The sequence below is a fragment of the Periplaneta americana genome, chromosome 8 (assembly GCF_040183065.1).
Source record: "Periplaneta americana isolate PAMFEO1 chromosome 8, P.americana_PAMFEO1_priV1, whole genome shotgun sequence".
In the NCBI taxonomy this organism is placed as follows: domain Eukaryota; kingdom Metazoa; phylum Arthropoda; class Insecta; order Blattodea; family Blattidae; genus Periplaneta; species Periplaneta americana.
In genome coordinates this window covers 64593449-64610014 of record NC_091124.1, presented here as the reverse complement: position 1 = coordinate 64610014, position 16566 = coordinate 64593449, and the positions used below count along the sequence as shown (strand labels likewise).

The 16566-nt window shown below is 34.4% G+C and overlaps 1 protein-coding gene across 1 annotated transcript in view; it reads right to left on the bottom strand.

Moving 5' to 3' along the window:
• The window catches only part of Hyccin (PI4KA lipid kinase complex subunit hyccin), a 55828-nt gene that overhangs the window by 23709 nt on the left and 15553 nt on the right, over positions 1-16566 (bottom strand). The window contains exons 2-7 of the mRNA XM_069832998.1: positions 13365-13525; positions 9836-9970; positions 8528-8653; positions 5970-6187; positions 4072-4352; positions 2157-2276 (exon numbers count right to left, since the gene is read on the bottom strand). Coding sequence (XP_069689099.1) covers positions 2157-2276; positions 4072-4352; positions 5970-6187; positions 8528-8653; positions 9836-9970; positions 13365-13514 — 1030 coding nt within the window. The 5' untranslated portion in view covers positions 13515-13525. The remainder of the gene's footprint in view (positions 1-2156; positions 2277-4071; positions 4353-5969; positions 6188-8527; positions 8654-9835; positions 9971-13364; positions 13526-16566) is intronic.

Here is a 16566-nt window from a genome sequence, read left to right as displayed (position 1 = left end):
CGAATGTTAATTGGTTCGAAGGTTAGAGGGTTTTCTCTGCTTAAAATGTTTTCTTTATATTTAGGGAGATTCAATTCTGTTTTTATTTCCGTGACTTTGGACAGGAAACTTGTTTGTGTTTTCAACTTGGTTGGTTGTAACAGTCTTTTTTCCCATTTTGTTGTTGTTAACCGGAGCATTTTTTCATGATGTGTTAGTGCCTGCTCTTCTAGAGTGAGATATATTGGAGGGTTCTGGGTTAGGGCTTGCATTGCCATGATTGGGGTTGATTTTGCTCCACCAGTTATTAGTCGCAGGGCCTGATTTTGGCATACTTCTAGTCGATTCAGGTTGAAATTATTTGCTGTAAGTAATATCTCCACATTGTAGAGAAGTATTGGCTTGATGAATGTTTTGTACGCGATGTTCAAAGTCTGCCGATTACTACCCCACTTTGCTCCAGCTAATCTCTTTAAAATTGGAAGTCTTTTTGTTGATTTGTTTACTACTGCTTCAATATGATTTCTCCAAGATAATTTTGAATCAAAAATTGTCCCTAAATATTTCGTTTCATATGTTTGGCTCAGGTTTGTTTTCTTGAACTGTAGATTTAGTTTTGGGATTTTTTTTCTTCAAGCTAAATATTTGAAACGTTGTTTTATCAGTATTTATGGCCATCAAATTGTTGTCAGTCCACTTTTCTAATAGGATCAGAGCCTTTTCCATTGAAGTTTTGGATTTGACTATTTGTGGGGAAGATGTCCACATGACTATGTCGTCTGCAAAAAGAGCTGTCTTTATTTCTGCGCTTGAAACAGCCGGGGGGAGATCACTGATGTAGATGTTAAACAAGGTTGTGCTCAGTACTGCACCTTGTGGGAGGACAGCACCATCAGAAATAGAGGAAATGCTATTTCATCTCTTACGCTGGCCTGCCACGGTGTAGAAATGTTCCACAAGTGGTGCTTGTGAGAAAGGTCGGTGGACTCTAAAACTCCTCCCGGCCAGGTCCGATGGACCCATTAACCAACGACAGGTGTGGCCCTCCAGTCATACTGGAGGTTTACGTGAGTGGATGATGTAACCACCATTACAAACAAAAAATTGGTGCCCACTTAAAAAACGGTTACTCTTATGCTAATTAACCTAAAGGCTAGCTATAGTGAAGTACAAATTTCGTCATTTCAGTTGCGTAGCATTTCATTCATACTTGCTAAAAATCCCCGACATTTTAAACAAAATCCTATCAACAGAGAAATATTCATAGGTTGTTTAAATCAAGTTATCATTTTTTTTAACATGAGTGACTGAAATGTGATTGAACAGTGAAGTTATTCTTGTAGTTTTATTTCTATATCCATTCTCAGATTTTAATAATTTAGGAATTATGTATCAAAATATGCAGCATATTAAACATTCGACTTAATTTTAATTATCTGAAATTTACGGTTTTGCCTCACTATGTGCATTTATATCTGTAAGACGTTATCTAGGGGATAAGAAAGGTCAGATTGATATGGTGTCCTCATTTTTACGTTTCAGGATATGGTAATCCTATTTTCATTCATTTCATGTATACTCCTGCAACTATTGTTTCCTAAACCCATACATTTTTCCAGGTATCCTGTTGAAAATAGTGAAGTGAGGTTTCACTGTATTATAAAATATCTAAAATAATACATGCATATTTGTAAATTAACATAAACTTTTGAAATCTATGAAAAATAAGTTCTTAAATGAAAGATTTTATGTGAGATATAAATTTCACTAGTAGGAAAATTATTTAATTCGTTTTCATACAATGATACTAACATCTGATGCATACAAGAAACCAGCTGCAGTTCAAGGTCAGCTCTTAATACTCTGGTTGTCCTTGCCAATCTTATTCTATCTCTGCTCCATTCTCATATAAATCATCTCATCCATGTCAAACAGGTTCAACATTTATAAGTATACATAAATAATACGTAAACAAAAAACTCATACAGTGGGATAATACAACATCTATTATCCAAATGACCATAGGTGAGAAAAGGTTTATCACTTTTGTTATTACATATATGGGGCTTCAAATTAGGTAGCTGTCTACAAAATTATTCCAAAATACAACACATGGTTATAACCACATAATATAGTAGTCTCCATACTTCTACTTAAATAAATGGTTAAAGCCATACCTGGCAATTTCTTGGTTCGGAAGGAGGCATTTGTGATCATCGACTTCGAAACTGTGGTGACAGTGGTGGTGGCAGGTGACAGGGCCACACTGATGCCCATTGGTCCATCACTAGGTTGACCTACACATGGATTTAAAGCATAAAAAAATTGTTTTATCACTTAATACTGGATAAAATAATGCAGTAAAAATTGAAAATAATTAATCAAGTCTCCAAACCGTGCTTAGTTAAAAAGACACTAGAATAAGAATATATAAAACAATGCCTTGGTCCATTATGAAATATATTAAGGCTTGGATCTACAGTAAAATCCCTTGTAACCGGCACCCAAATAACCGGCAATACCAAAACAACGGCACTTTTGGCTGGACAAAAAAAAGTTTAAATCCACCAGACTGCCACAGTCTGGGCCATCAGTTTTGCCACATTAGGAAGTTCGCACAAACTTTCATTTTCAGTGAATATTCGAACCTAAAATTTTGTGAATTATTTGTGTTGTGTGATGTGTTTTAATAACGAAAATTCACACAGTTTTATATTTATTTACTTATGTTTTGGCCGTCAGTGTTGCCACATTAGGAAGTTCGCACGAACTTTCGTTTTCAGTGAATATCCTAACCTAAAATTAGTGTATTATTTTTGTTGTGTAATGTGTTTTAATAAAGAAAATCCACAGTTTTTATGTTTAGTTAGTCATATTCGGGCTGTCAATGTTGCTGTCAGTGAATATTCGAACCTAGAATAATTAGTGCTGTATTTGTGTTGTGTGATGTGTTTTAATAAGGAAACTCCACACAGCTTTTATGTTTATTCAGTTATGAGCAAGTGATAGAGAAATAAGTTTCATATGGCTGCAGTTTCAACATTTGGCAACATGAAATACGAACTTTTTTTTTTGTATATACCAGTATTTATTCAATTATCCAGCAAAATCTCGTATCCGGCACTAGCCTGGTCCCTTTGGTTCCGGTTAAGAGGGATTCTACTGTATTATATCATTTGCACAAAAATATTTGCAACAAAAACGAGAAAAGATTCTTGAACAAAACAGTAGGCTATAAAAGGCTAGACAGAAACGAAAATATTGACAGGATTAAAAATAACATCAATTTCGTACCATAAAAGTAAATAAACAGAGTAATGAATAAAAAAATTACGTGCATCGCATATTTTGAGAAGAAAGCTGAAAAAACAAAAAATCCAAATGAAATAAAGAACTGAGACAGAAAACAGCTCTACTTCTTTTCATATACACTGCGGAGGGATTTAGAATTTAACCCAGGTAAATGGGTCATGGATTAAAAAAACTCTATGAAAAACTGTGCAGTGAAAATAAGATGGTCTTCAACACAGCAAAGACGTTCCACAATAATTTTCTTAATTGGTTTATCAACTGCGGTGGTTATCTAGCACCTGGGTGTAATGGTGATAATGCCAGTGAAACGAGTCCAGGGTCCAGCGCCGAAAGTTATCTAGCATTTGTTCTTAATGGGTTGAGGAAAAACCCCAGACAAAAACTCAACCATGTAACTCGTACAAACCAGGATTTGATCCCAAGCCTGCTTATTTCACAGTTAGACATGCTAATCGTTACTCCATAGCGTTGGACACAATAAATTCACCCTAGCAGTCTAGATCACAGCAACTCTCAAATTAATTTAAATAGAGCTGGAAAAAAACTTTACATTTACAAGAAAATCGTAAATATCTATGCACCTAGATCGGATATTAACCTGAGACACACACATAAATGCAATAACAGAAAAAGTTCACAAGAGATATGACATTTTAAAAAGGTTGGAATGAATTAGGTGGACTTGCTAAAGATCTGTAGTAAAATATCTGATAGCAAATGGAGGATATTAAAAGCCAAGAGCATTAGTGAACAACAAATGTCTGATTAAAAAATTCGTACCTGAAGGATTTACTTGCAGTGAATTTCGGATAGCACTGGTGACCAAGACCACCTGTGCATATCCTTCGTAACAGGCACGACCATAGATGTCCTCAAGAGCTTGCGTTGCTATGTAGCTGAAGTCATTAAACATGGCAAAGTACACAGCATGTATCAGCTCCAGAAGAAATTGTGAACTCACAGGAATCCGTGGTAGTAGCCGTGGAACAAAACTTGAGTCACTTGAACCATATGATGAACGCTGATGGTGACCTGGCTTATGGAAACCCTGAGTTACCAACCTGCAAAAATGTTCTTCGACATTACACATTGCATGTACATAAACCACTAATTTGGTTTATAGCATACAAAACAAGGTTATGCATTTCACGAATTGTCATATTTATTTTTTCCATAATAAGAAGTATGAAGAAAGTCTATGATGTTACAAAGATGATTTTTGGCAGTTATAATATTGAAAAAGTGGTTTTTAATTCTATTTGTGTATAGTCTATTCACTTACATTAAAGAATGGATTTTTTTCTATTAACGTATTATGTATCATGATAGTCCTTTCCTCTCTTCTTCTTCTTCATTATATGTTCTTTTATTTTATCTTTACCTCTTCTTCCTTACAACATTTTCTCCTTTTCCTACCCGGTTTTACTACTGGTTGTCCTTTGAGCCTGCCAGAGAAATGACTTTCAGTTCACTGAATTTAGTCTCTGTTGTTTATGTTTTATAATTCTGATTAAGAGTAGTTTTCTGATGTCTTCCTTTGCCTATTAAGGGGTATTTTTTTCAAAAGGGAGTTTGGAGATTCAATCTTGGACGATTGTAATAGAACTAAAGTTTATTATACAGGTACACAATCGAATCCCAATTTTACAATTTCCAAATAATAGGAGAAAGAAATGTTATCAATTAAGAAATATAGTACAGTATATACACTTAGAAATGAAACTGTAGGAACTATATTAATATAGAAGAGTTCTTGAAATGAATCTAAAACGTTTATTAAAAACAACATACATACCCACTCTCTTAGTGATTAAACCAAATGTACCTATGTGGCAATGACAAAAATTAGTTTCCCCTATTGCACGTTCAACTATAGTGGGGTTCATGTAAGATTAGTTCTTAAAAAGCTAATATAGCTGTCTTTTCAATGTGCCAACTGTTACCAGATATCACCAAAGCAGGTCAAATTATGCTATGTACTGAAAAAATAATAATGACGACGATAATAATAATATACTGACCTATGTCATATTGTATGATTGACCTAATATTAAAATGTATTTTATGTGATAATATGGAATTTACTGGTTTGACTAAACAGTTTATGATTCATCAGACCTAACCTAAAAATTTATTTTCTTTGACACATGAAATGATTAGTACAAATTCCGAAAACCTAATAAGACTTTACAATATATATTGTTTATTTATTAATAAAATTGTTACTGTATTATTTATTAATAATGATATTATTAATTATTAATTACATTCAAATTTCAGATAACACTTGCTAGTAACTTTCGTTGCATAACATTGGCAGCATTTTCAAAGACAAACAATGCTGTCAATAGAAAGTAACTACCAGTTAGTGTTATTTTGTCAAGGATGAAATTCGAAATAAAGTTAGCAAAAGACAATTAAACTTAACAACTAGAAAATCACTATAATCCACTAGCATATCTAGTAATAGGTGGGAAATGGTTAGGTTTCACCCTCAGGGTATAAAGTAAGATGATCCAGACTATAGCAACAGTTCATATTTCATATATAAAGATTACTGAAAACCTGTACTTCCATCAAACTCTCAAAATCTATCTTCTACAGCACCAAAATGCTTCTATACTGTGTATGTAAAAATTAGTTTGTATAATTAATATGAATGCTCCAAACACACTTACTTGGAAGAGACTTTACAGACGTGCTCCAGAGCTGATTTGTGTAGAAGACTAAGCTGACGGTTGTATACGAACAGAAGAGCTGTCATTACTTTGAGCCTATTCTGAGCATTAAGTGCCTCTACCTGAGGAAGTGGCCCCCAGCTCACCAGTTTCGTGTTACATTCTTCTAATCTCCGCAGAGCACTTTCTGTTAAAGAACACGGTGCTAGACTCATTGGCTGTAACAGCAACATCAATTCAAATATTATTACAAAGTTACTTTAGGCTCTGGGATACAAAAATATATCCTAAAACTTTTTGTTAAGGGTATGTCTCACATTCCGAAAATGCAAGCCATTTGTTGTAATGTTATTATCGGTACATTATTTACAAGATCTACTTCCAAAATCATCCTCAGTGGTCAAGTGGTTACTGCACTTGTCATGAAATTCAAAGCTTGGAGGTTCAAACTAGTCAAGTCCAATCAAAATTCCTAACATAGCATCCTTCCTTAAACAACAATGCCAGGAGTCTGTCGTAGATTTATGACACACAAACTATTTTTGAATGAAAGGATACCAAGCAAAATTTATCAACTATTTATTAGATTTTATATATGTTTCATTAAAATTATTATGAATATGCTTTATAATTACTTAAAAAATACCTTTTGAAAAAGGAATGTGTTATTTACTCTCAAATAATATACCTACTTTCAAAAAGTAAATTGATAATGAATCAGCAACAATAGTTTATTAGAAATGTCAAAAAGAAAAGCTAAAGTAAATTAACCCAATGGCCTCGTATTTAAATTCCCTGAGACTGGATTTAAATGTTCACTTTGGGGATGAATGTGCTGTACAAAAAATTGATAAAGGATAATTACAGTACACAAGATTTTAATGCAGAATTTATCAGAGCTTATGCCGAAAGTATGTACATACTAATTAAGATGTCTTTGTAAGATGTTTTGGTATTGTAAATCTCGTGCAATGAAAGCTAGTCAAATGAGGCGATTAGGTTAAGCTGGGTTAAGCTTCTGGTATCATATTATTTAGTTTACTATCTTGTTTCATTGCTTAATACTTGAAATAAAATCTATTCAAACGGTAATTATGGATGAGAGAGGCTTTAAAACAATGACATGTTTAAGTCATATTTTAATTCATGTTGTCCACAACTCGATTCTCCTTCAGAGATCAGCAGTAAGTAGCCGAGCTTATAACTTGTAATGTAATGTTCATGTTGTGGGAAATAAAGAGATAAACCAAGCAAGAGGCTGGTTTCCAGGTTTCCATTAGAATGTTGACAACAGTATCTAGAAAAAACTACGGCAATTTGATAATTCACCTTACAATTAACCACCTTGCGTGACTCCCCCTCTCTTCCCCAGAGTCTGCCATGGTCTATATCGGCCTAGTGATTAATCTGCCACTGATCACTTCTCATCCATAACAAAATTCAATTTCACTAATCTCACCCTGTTCTTACTAAAAAGTGGAGATAAACAAAAGTAACACGTACAAAACTCCCCAAGGCAATCACAGAAGTAATATGACTAGCAGAAGTGTAATAATGTAGTTTCCATAATCATTTGGTTTGTTTCTGTAACTGAATGCTGCTAAATGACTCATGGTTGAAATTGAATTTTAATATTTTCAAACAATGAATGCCCTCTAGTTAATATTGTGTATATAGCTTATTATTTGTTTTCAGATGCCAGGAAAAAACAGATTAGTTGTTTGAAGTTTCTACGATATTTTAAAATTTATTACACGAATTTTAATAGCCAAATACTGAATATTTTACGGAAAACATACATGATTAGTGAACAATTTAATATTAAAAATGTTATCTGAACTCGCCATCATCATCTCACAATGTGTAAACATCCACATTTTACCTAAAACTTCAGTTTCATATAAAAATAGAATCAAGTAGGTGGGTGTGTTGCAAATTATGGCTTTCTATGACAAACATTTAACATGTGATGAGAAGAGAATTATACTAAACATGCTTTATTCAATTCACTGAAAAAATAACCTGAAGTCACAAATGATATGACAAAAATTACAAGTCAGTGAATTTACTAGTGTTTCCATTTCAGCAATTTTTAAGGATCGAAAAAAGTTCCAAGACATAGAAAAATTAACCATGTCAGACAAATAGAAAATGACACTGTGGAGGAATACATTAGCTATAAGATGCTTTTGTTTACTCCTACTTTTTATTAAGAGCTGCAGGAGAATAGTAATCATCCTCGCCTATCATCCTATTATCAGGGTACCTAATGAATTCTGAATTATGTCTTACAGGTGCTCCCATCTCGAAAATGGAATTCTTTACACTCTCAGGCTAGCAGAATTCAATTACTTAGTTTAATCCACTCTCATTAATCTAATCCCCAGTTCCTATTCTTCTCCTTTTTTTCCTTACAGTTAAAATTTTGTAATGTAACCCACTAATTTAACCACAATTTCTTAGAATAATATTAAGGACTGTGATAAACTCAATATGATTAAATTTCATAAGATTAAAAAATACCATATTACAACTACATACTATCGTAACACAAATACCTCGTGATATATGGAGGCCTGTGCCAGAGAAGGGAGACGAAATGACATAACCTTTGGTTGGCCATTTTCATCTACCACTTCCAAGTTGTACAACCCAACAAGGAGTGTTTCGACACTGCGACAACTCTGCAACATTTGAAAATAATTCTATAAGAACTCTATAATTATGAATAAGAAACGTTAGACTGTTACCTACGTCGCTAATTGTGGAAATGATTCTTGTAAGTAAATATGTTATAAGAAAAAAAACACACACAACACAACCAACAAACACACACACACAACACACACGTGAGGATTCAAAGTGATGGTCAAAAATTTAGGGATGAGAAGCAAAACAGTTCCAGTAAACATGGATCTGCAAAATAACCATTCACAAGATAATGTCATGCTAATGGCTTCGTTGTCAAATCCCGACATTAGATAACAACAACAACAACAGATAATGTCATTTTATGCTGTTTGGGATCTGCTGAATACTAAGTATTAATTCCAACAAAAGCAGTGACAATTTTATTTAATTTATCAATTATAAGAGACAAATATATATAAGTTTGGCTTCAACATCACAGAAATATGATTGAAAATACACAAAAAACAACAGTAAAGTTTGTGGATAAACAAGGTACAGTACCATATGAACACGTCAATTGAACAATTTTACAGCAGGTGTTCAAAATGCTGACCATGCTCTTGAATGTATATGTCTAGTCTTCTCAGCAAAGCTGCAAGAATGTGCTTGAGGAATCCTGGTTCATTCTTCATTTGCTGGAAGGCATCTACAATCCGATACTGTAATACTTCAGGTATGGTGATTTCTGTTGGGTAAACTAGGCATTTTGCATAACACTATACACAAAAATCCAAATTATTTAAATCCTATGACCTAGGTACAGGTCCTTCTCTATCTATCCACCGTTCATAATATTATCATGTATTTAGATATAATCTCATACTTAGAAAGAAATGGGATGGGGAGAGTGTGTTATACATACAAAATGTGAATGTTGCCACTTTACCATATCCAGGCACTCAGGTCACTGAGCACCAGCCAGCAAAAAAATGGCATTATCTCGTAAACAGTTAATTTGCGGATCCATGTTTACTGGAACTCTTTTGCTTCTCTTCGTTTTTACTTATAATCCCTAATTTTTACCATCGCTTTTGAAACACCACATATAATGGAAAAAGTTTAATTCACGATTTTCTTAAACTGCATCTTGAAAAGGTGTGTTCACTTCTGAGAGGAAATTTACTGTTACTTAGTTATTTCAACAGTTAATTATAAACATGAAGCTAAATTCATACCTTTTTATCTCCATGTGCAACAGAATTCAGATACACAAAAATGAGGGTTGGCAGAAACTGAAGGGTGAATCTCTGAAGTTCTACTTCACGAGAACGGTAAAATCCAAACAACTGATTGCACACAGGATCAATTAACTGCAAGGAAATAGAAAATGATATCAGTTATAAAGAAAATAAAGTAAGACCATTTACAAAATATGTAGGAGGACAGTTTTAGCTGAAGTTAATTTATATTGCTATAAATCTGCATTACGTACACCACCTGAATGGAAACTTCTACATGCACATCATAACAAACACACCAAACAATTAGATTCAGAAAGAAACTCCCTAATTATGAAAAATTGTAAGTCATCACTTAGTTATAGTTCCCGTATTTTCAAGAAAATTCATCTGTATTGAAACCAAGGCACGAAAATATATGAAACCTAAACTTAAAATAAGCACCATCACTATCACAATTCTCACCAATCTTTTCTTATGTCTTCCACAATGACATGATAATCACAGGGATAAGAAACTAACCTTAAATATTTATATTGCTCTAATAGTAAATAGTGTTGGTAGAGAGAATTATGGGAAGAATGATATTGTTGATACATCCAAATCGATTGTGAAAGTGATAAATGCACTGTGAAAAGCAAAATGTATCCAGAGCACAGGTAATGGAAGCGATGTAGACTAGTAAAATGCACCATACATGACATTTGTTCATGTGCAATCTTTCAGAAAGAAAACACACCATAATAAATTATTTATTGATGCATATATTTGTGTTATTGTTGAATACTGTTGAATACTATTGAATAATAATAATAATAATAATAATAATAATAATAATAATAATAATAATAATAATAATACCAACACAGTGAAGCTAAAAAGCTGTTTATTTAACAAATATACACATCATTAATGATATGCAAGTGTTACAAGTGTGTGATCAAGAAAATTAATACTTTTCTATAATCGAGCACAAACAAGCAACTTTCAGGAATGAAAAAGATGATACACAGAAATGATTAAACACATTTGCATCGAACACAGCTGTTGTAAAGTCATGTGTTATGATGTCACAGAAATAAAAATGCATTTCGAGTTGCATGATGTTTTAAAATTTATAACAGAATTACATTTCAATTTTTAATTAAGCACAATGAAATTTTAAGTTTTCGAATGCATATCAGATTATACAGACAGTCTCAGTTTAATGTGGTCCACCTGCATGGCAGTTTTTGTATGCATAGCAACACTACACGTATCAACCATGCAGTGCATTGAGTTGAAGCTGGAAATAAGTTATGTATGCATCCAATTAAGAACATGCTTAAACTATCCGCCATTCTTTCCAATGCATTTTTGGCATCACCTTAACATGTTCACTATCACTCACTCAAATTCTCATTGAGAAATAGAGGCAATCTTCTGACCAATATTATGCCTGCCTACCCATACATTAAATACATTAAGATGCCAAGATCTTGTAAGAAGCATGAGTTTAACCTGTTCACTCTATCAATCTTCTTGATGTATCCAGCTGTTTGCTGACAACATAAAGTCCACTATAGTCCACTGTAGTCTATTCAGTTGTTGTTTTTCACGAGAAATGAGGGGTATTTTGATCGGTGTTCATTATAGATGCCTGTTGCTAGTAGCCAGAGGTGGGGTGTAGTCAATATATACTGCAGGGCTGTGCCTTCTGCAACTGGTACTGATGATTTTAATTTACTTCTTTTGTGGTTTATGGGTGGACAGTATAGAAGAATGTGCTCCAGATCTTCATCATGATTATTACACCACAGACAAGTAGGATTATCAGAAATGTGAAATCGGTGTAGGTACAACTGAGTGACAATGTGACCTGTTCTGGCTCTTGTTAAAAATGTTTGAACATGTCTGGGCAAGAGGTAAAATAGTCTCCCAATCGGATCTCCGGGTAGGGACTGCACTGAGAGATGCCAAGAATCGTACTAAAGTACTCTATCTTTCAATGAACACCAAAGATATAACCTACAGGGGTCTAAGGTCGTGCGCTTAAGGGAGCCACAGATTGACACTAATAACTCTGTCCTGGAATACTTGACCAATTTCTTGTCTGTAAATGCTTGCTGTATGAATGTTGGTGGAATCCTATTGAAAGAATGCCTAATTCGGCTCAATCTCAGTCAACCTTGAAAAAATGGCTGTAAAATCACATTCACACATCTATAAGCATTAATTTTTTTGTTTTGTTTTTTGTGGAGGAGGAAGAAAAAAAAAAAAGGACCTAAAAATTCTTTCCCCACTCATGGCTCACCATAAACCAACTTTCTCCTGATGTAGAAAAACCTCATGATTAATGTCAGGTTGTAAGTCGACAGCAGCTGTGGAGATGGAACCAAACCCTGTCAGGGAAGAAAATAATTTTTTTTTTTATCCAATGCCACCAGGTTGTCTTTTCGACATTTCTGGTCTTCTCTCCTGGCTGTGGCTTAATTGTAACCCACTTCTGAGGTTGGGGCGCCTGGAAGGCGGAGAGAAAATGAAATATGGGTCTATTTCTCCATCATGTACATTATTCACAACAACCCATTCTCAAAATGTATGCCTTTTCTAGGATCATCTAGTTGTATATCATAACACATAATTTGTATAATTTGATTTTCAACAACTTTGTAGCTCTATGTGTGGGAGAACGAGAAATTCCTGCTTGTTGGACAGGTCACCTAATATATTTTTAGGAGAATTTTTCAAGCAACAGCCAATGTCATCCAACTTTTCTTCCATCACAACTTTTTTTTTTATTTTCTTAACTGTAATACGTCCAGTCTCCCAAAATTTAAGTACTTATTCAAGGATAGCTTCTCGAGCTGGAACTATTGGAGTGAGCCTCCCAGTATTTATGTTTCCCACTAAAAGAACCTATTTTTGATGGAAAATAAAATCCATACATGTTCCCCATTTTTGAAGTCATGAAGTGATGAGAGCAAAAATTAGGAAAACTATGGACACTTCCTACACATTCTCGAATACTTGGCTTACACAAATTAAACTTGAATGATGAAATTTCTGTTTCAGATTTTGAACATTTTCCAACAGTATATGGAATCTCTGAATGAAAGATGATGACAATGGCGAAGTATGAGCAAGAAAAAGCGAGCAGAAGGAGGAGAAAAACGGAGGAGTAGAAAGAGGCATGGTGGAGGATGAGAAGAAGAAGAAGAAGAAGAAAAACAGAAATAGGGGGAAAATAAAAATAGGAGAAAAATTGGTGTGAAAATTGGAGTAATGCAAGAAAACCTGCTACAATACCATTTTCACAAATATTATTTGGACTCACATGGATCTGAATTTGGGTCTTAAACATGAAAAACCAATACTCTAGTCATTTTACTAATTGTGTGCCTTGCAGCACTGAATGACGTTTTTAAACTTAAATCTCCAAGCAAAACATACTGATGAACTACATTAAGTTACATTACATTTCGTACTTCTGAAGATAATTACACTCATAATACTCGATTCATCACACACAATTACAATTACGTACCTCTTGGTATTTGTTTCGCTCCTCAAGGACAGTGTACAGAGCTGCCACCACCTCCTGGTTGTGCTCCAAACTGCTGGCGAAGCTGTGCACCTCAACAGGGCTAAGTGCACTGTAATCAGCCAGCCACTCATGCACCACGTTCTCTGTCATCACGTCACATGCTGCCGGAATATGTGCAAAATCAATTAACCATTCAAGATATACTTAGAAAGAATCTATAAGCAGTAATACAGTAATTGTCTGTAGTCTATCCCAAGTAACTTCTTCTCCGAACACCTAGGATGAAATTAAAAATAAAAGATTCCCAGAAAGATTCTTATGTGGCAGAATTTCAAACAAAACACAACATTCAAATTAATGAAAAATGAGTAGAACCAATGCAGATATAAAAAAGAGTCCTGAACAAAAGGTCAGGGAAAATTATGAAGAAATATCGTCCTGCAGATAAAGAGCCCTAAATATTGGAAGGAAAGCGGGATCCTTCATGATAAAAATTAAATTGGAGAAACAGGCCACAAGAATAATTAAACGATGACGATGATGACGATGAAAAAGTCAATCCTTTAATAATTATTACTACAGTGATCAGAGTAAGCAAATAATAAGACAATAACTGAGAAATAATAGAATAATAGTGACAAAGAAAACAGAGTGACAATAGAAAACAGCTTCATAGCCATTGTTCTCCTCAAGTCACATATCTGTCAGAAAACGAACCTTTGTGAAGTCCTTTATTGAGATGTGTGAAGTTGACAGAGATGGCTTGGCCGACAGAAGTATACAAAGCAGAATGGTGAAATTTCAGGTAATTGAACGAAATAAATAAATAAATAATACAGTGAAACTTCCCTTAACGGACACTTCCCAATAGCGGACTCCTCTCAACAGCGGACATTTTAAAATTCCCCTGCAAAATAACATTGGCCCTTATGATAAAATTCTTCCAAAAAGTGAATATTCTCAATAACAGACGCGGACACTGAAATGTACCTCGTAACAGCAATTAAAACTTCCAAATAGCGGACAGTGTGTAAAAAAAAAAAAAAAAAAAAAAGCCGGTTGTAAATTAAACGGAATTCTTTGCAACAATCATTATCGTGCATTTGAACGTTCTTGTACTTTATTGAAGGTAAGCAGCACAGTTGTTAGTTGCGATACTGTACGTGGGCAGTCCGCAAATTACTTTCTTAGTGTGTCAAGTTGAGTGTTCAGAAGTACACTCACATTAAAAATGTCACAAAAACGTAAACGTTTATCACTAAAAGAGAAAGTGGATATTGTAAAGCATAGTGAGAAGAAGATATTAAGTGGCTGGCCACAAAGTTTAATGTGGGAAAAACTCACGTTAGTGAAATTTTGAAAAAAAAAAAAAACAAGGAAGTTATTTTAAAATCATACACTGAGAATGCAAATGAGAACACAAAAAGATATTTTCCTAAAACTGAGGGGCTTGCCATTGACAATTTAACATATGAATGGTTCTGCCGTGCTAGAGCAAATAAGATGCCTTTATCTGGGATTTCTCTCTGGATGAATACTGTAAAAAATCTCACTGTCTACTGTGCTGTACTGTACTGTAAAATATAGTGTTGAATATATATGAGAAATTTTAATATACTGTATACAGTATATACACGATTTTCTAAATAGCGGACACTTCTCAATAACGGACATTTAATTTTTCCCCGGTGGTGTCCGCTATTGGGAAGTTTTACTGTAGTAATAATAATAATAATAATAATAATAATAATAATAATAACAACAATAATAATGGACCTGTGCACAATCGTGCAATGAGAGAATGAAGTATTCTAATCCTTGCTGCAGTCCACAAATGATCTCACATGATTCTGGTGATGTGATATCTACACCACAATCTATTACACAATGAACACATTTATTTATTTTGTGTTCTTGCATAGGTATCTTGTAGTGGAATCCATGGACAGCTAGCCTAGTAACCTGGTATCAGAGATCTTGGTTTTCTTTTGTCCATTCTCTACCTATCATTGCATCCAATCCACAGAAGTCTTGCCAGATTTCTCCTCTTTTCGAAGTTCTTTGGTTTTCGAAGTTTTTCCGCCTGACTAGTGAGTGGTAGCAACTTATGTATTACCTCTCGTCTTATATGTTCACTTTGTTAATGCATTATTGGTAATCACTGTAATTAAAGGAATACCATTACCATCTACAACTGCAACAGACTCAGGTTCGATTCGCAAAAAGGTGAAAATGTAACTTACTTCCTACAGACTAGACATGTGTCATTTGTTTTATGCTTGTCCTGAGCCATTTTTTCAACCTTGTGCTATGTTGACCATATAATCGGAAGTCCTCCTGTGTGTTAAATGACTACTGTCTATCTAAAATAACTCAACTCTCCATGTAAACAAAAGCATGTCAGTATATAGTTCCAGAAGCCTTAAGTCAAATTCTTACAGTTTTAAATGATTTCCACATACAATAAAAGAAAAAAAAAACGAAAAGGAAGGAAAAATTATATCTATGCTATGTTTTATCCCCCATACAGCAAGACGTCAAATCATGCACCCAAGTATGTATGTGAGACAGGAGGATAAAGATAGGGAATTAACGAACTTTTCATATTAGCACGTGAAGACAGACTAGCCACATACATTACGGGAATTTACATACATGTACATAATAATAATTTATTTTATTATGACAGAAAAAATCCAAACTCTGAGGTGTGTAAAACTATAAGCAATTCTGAAATGACTGGTATTACGCAAATTTTTGTCACATGTCCGTGAAACCAATACATGCTGCAGGGAGAAAGACTTTTATGCATGGTGGCAATTATTTTTGTGGGGTTTTCAGAACAGCTGGAGGATTTTCAAATAAACTCGTTACCAATGTTGTTAATGATGATGAGTGTAGCCGTAATTTAAGACAGGTGACTCAAAATCCTTACAAAAAGGAGGAAAGAAGGGTATAAAGAGTTCTAATGAAAATTAAGAAGATTATACTGTGGCAACCATGATGGAAAGTGCTCGCTGCCTCGGGAGTCGATCATGCATCCTACAGAAGGCAGGGCGCACGAGAAGACAGGCAGTGTGGTGAAGGGTAAGGAGACTGCAGCCACGTGGACTGGAGGGGTCGGACGTAAGGGGAACGACTGCATTCCGAGAGGGGAAAGAGGCCGACTGTGGCGCGAAGCAAAGGGGACACAAAGCTGCAG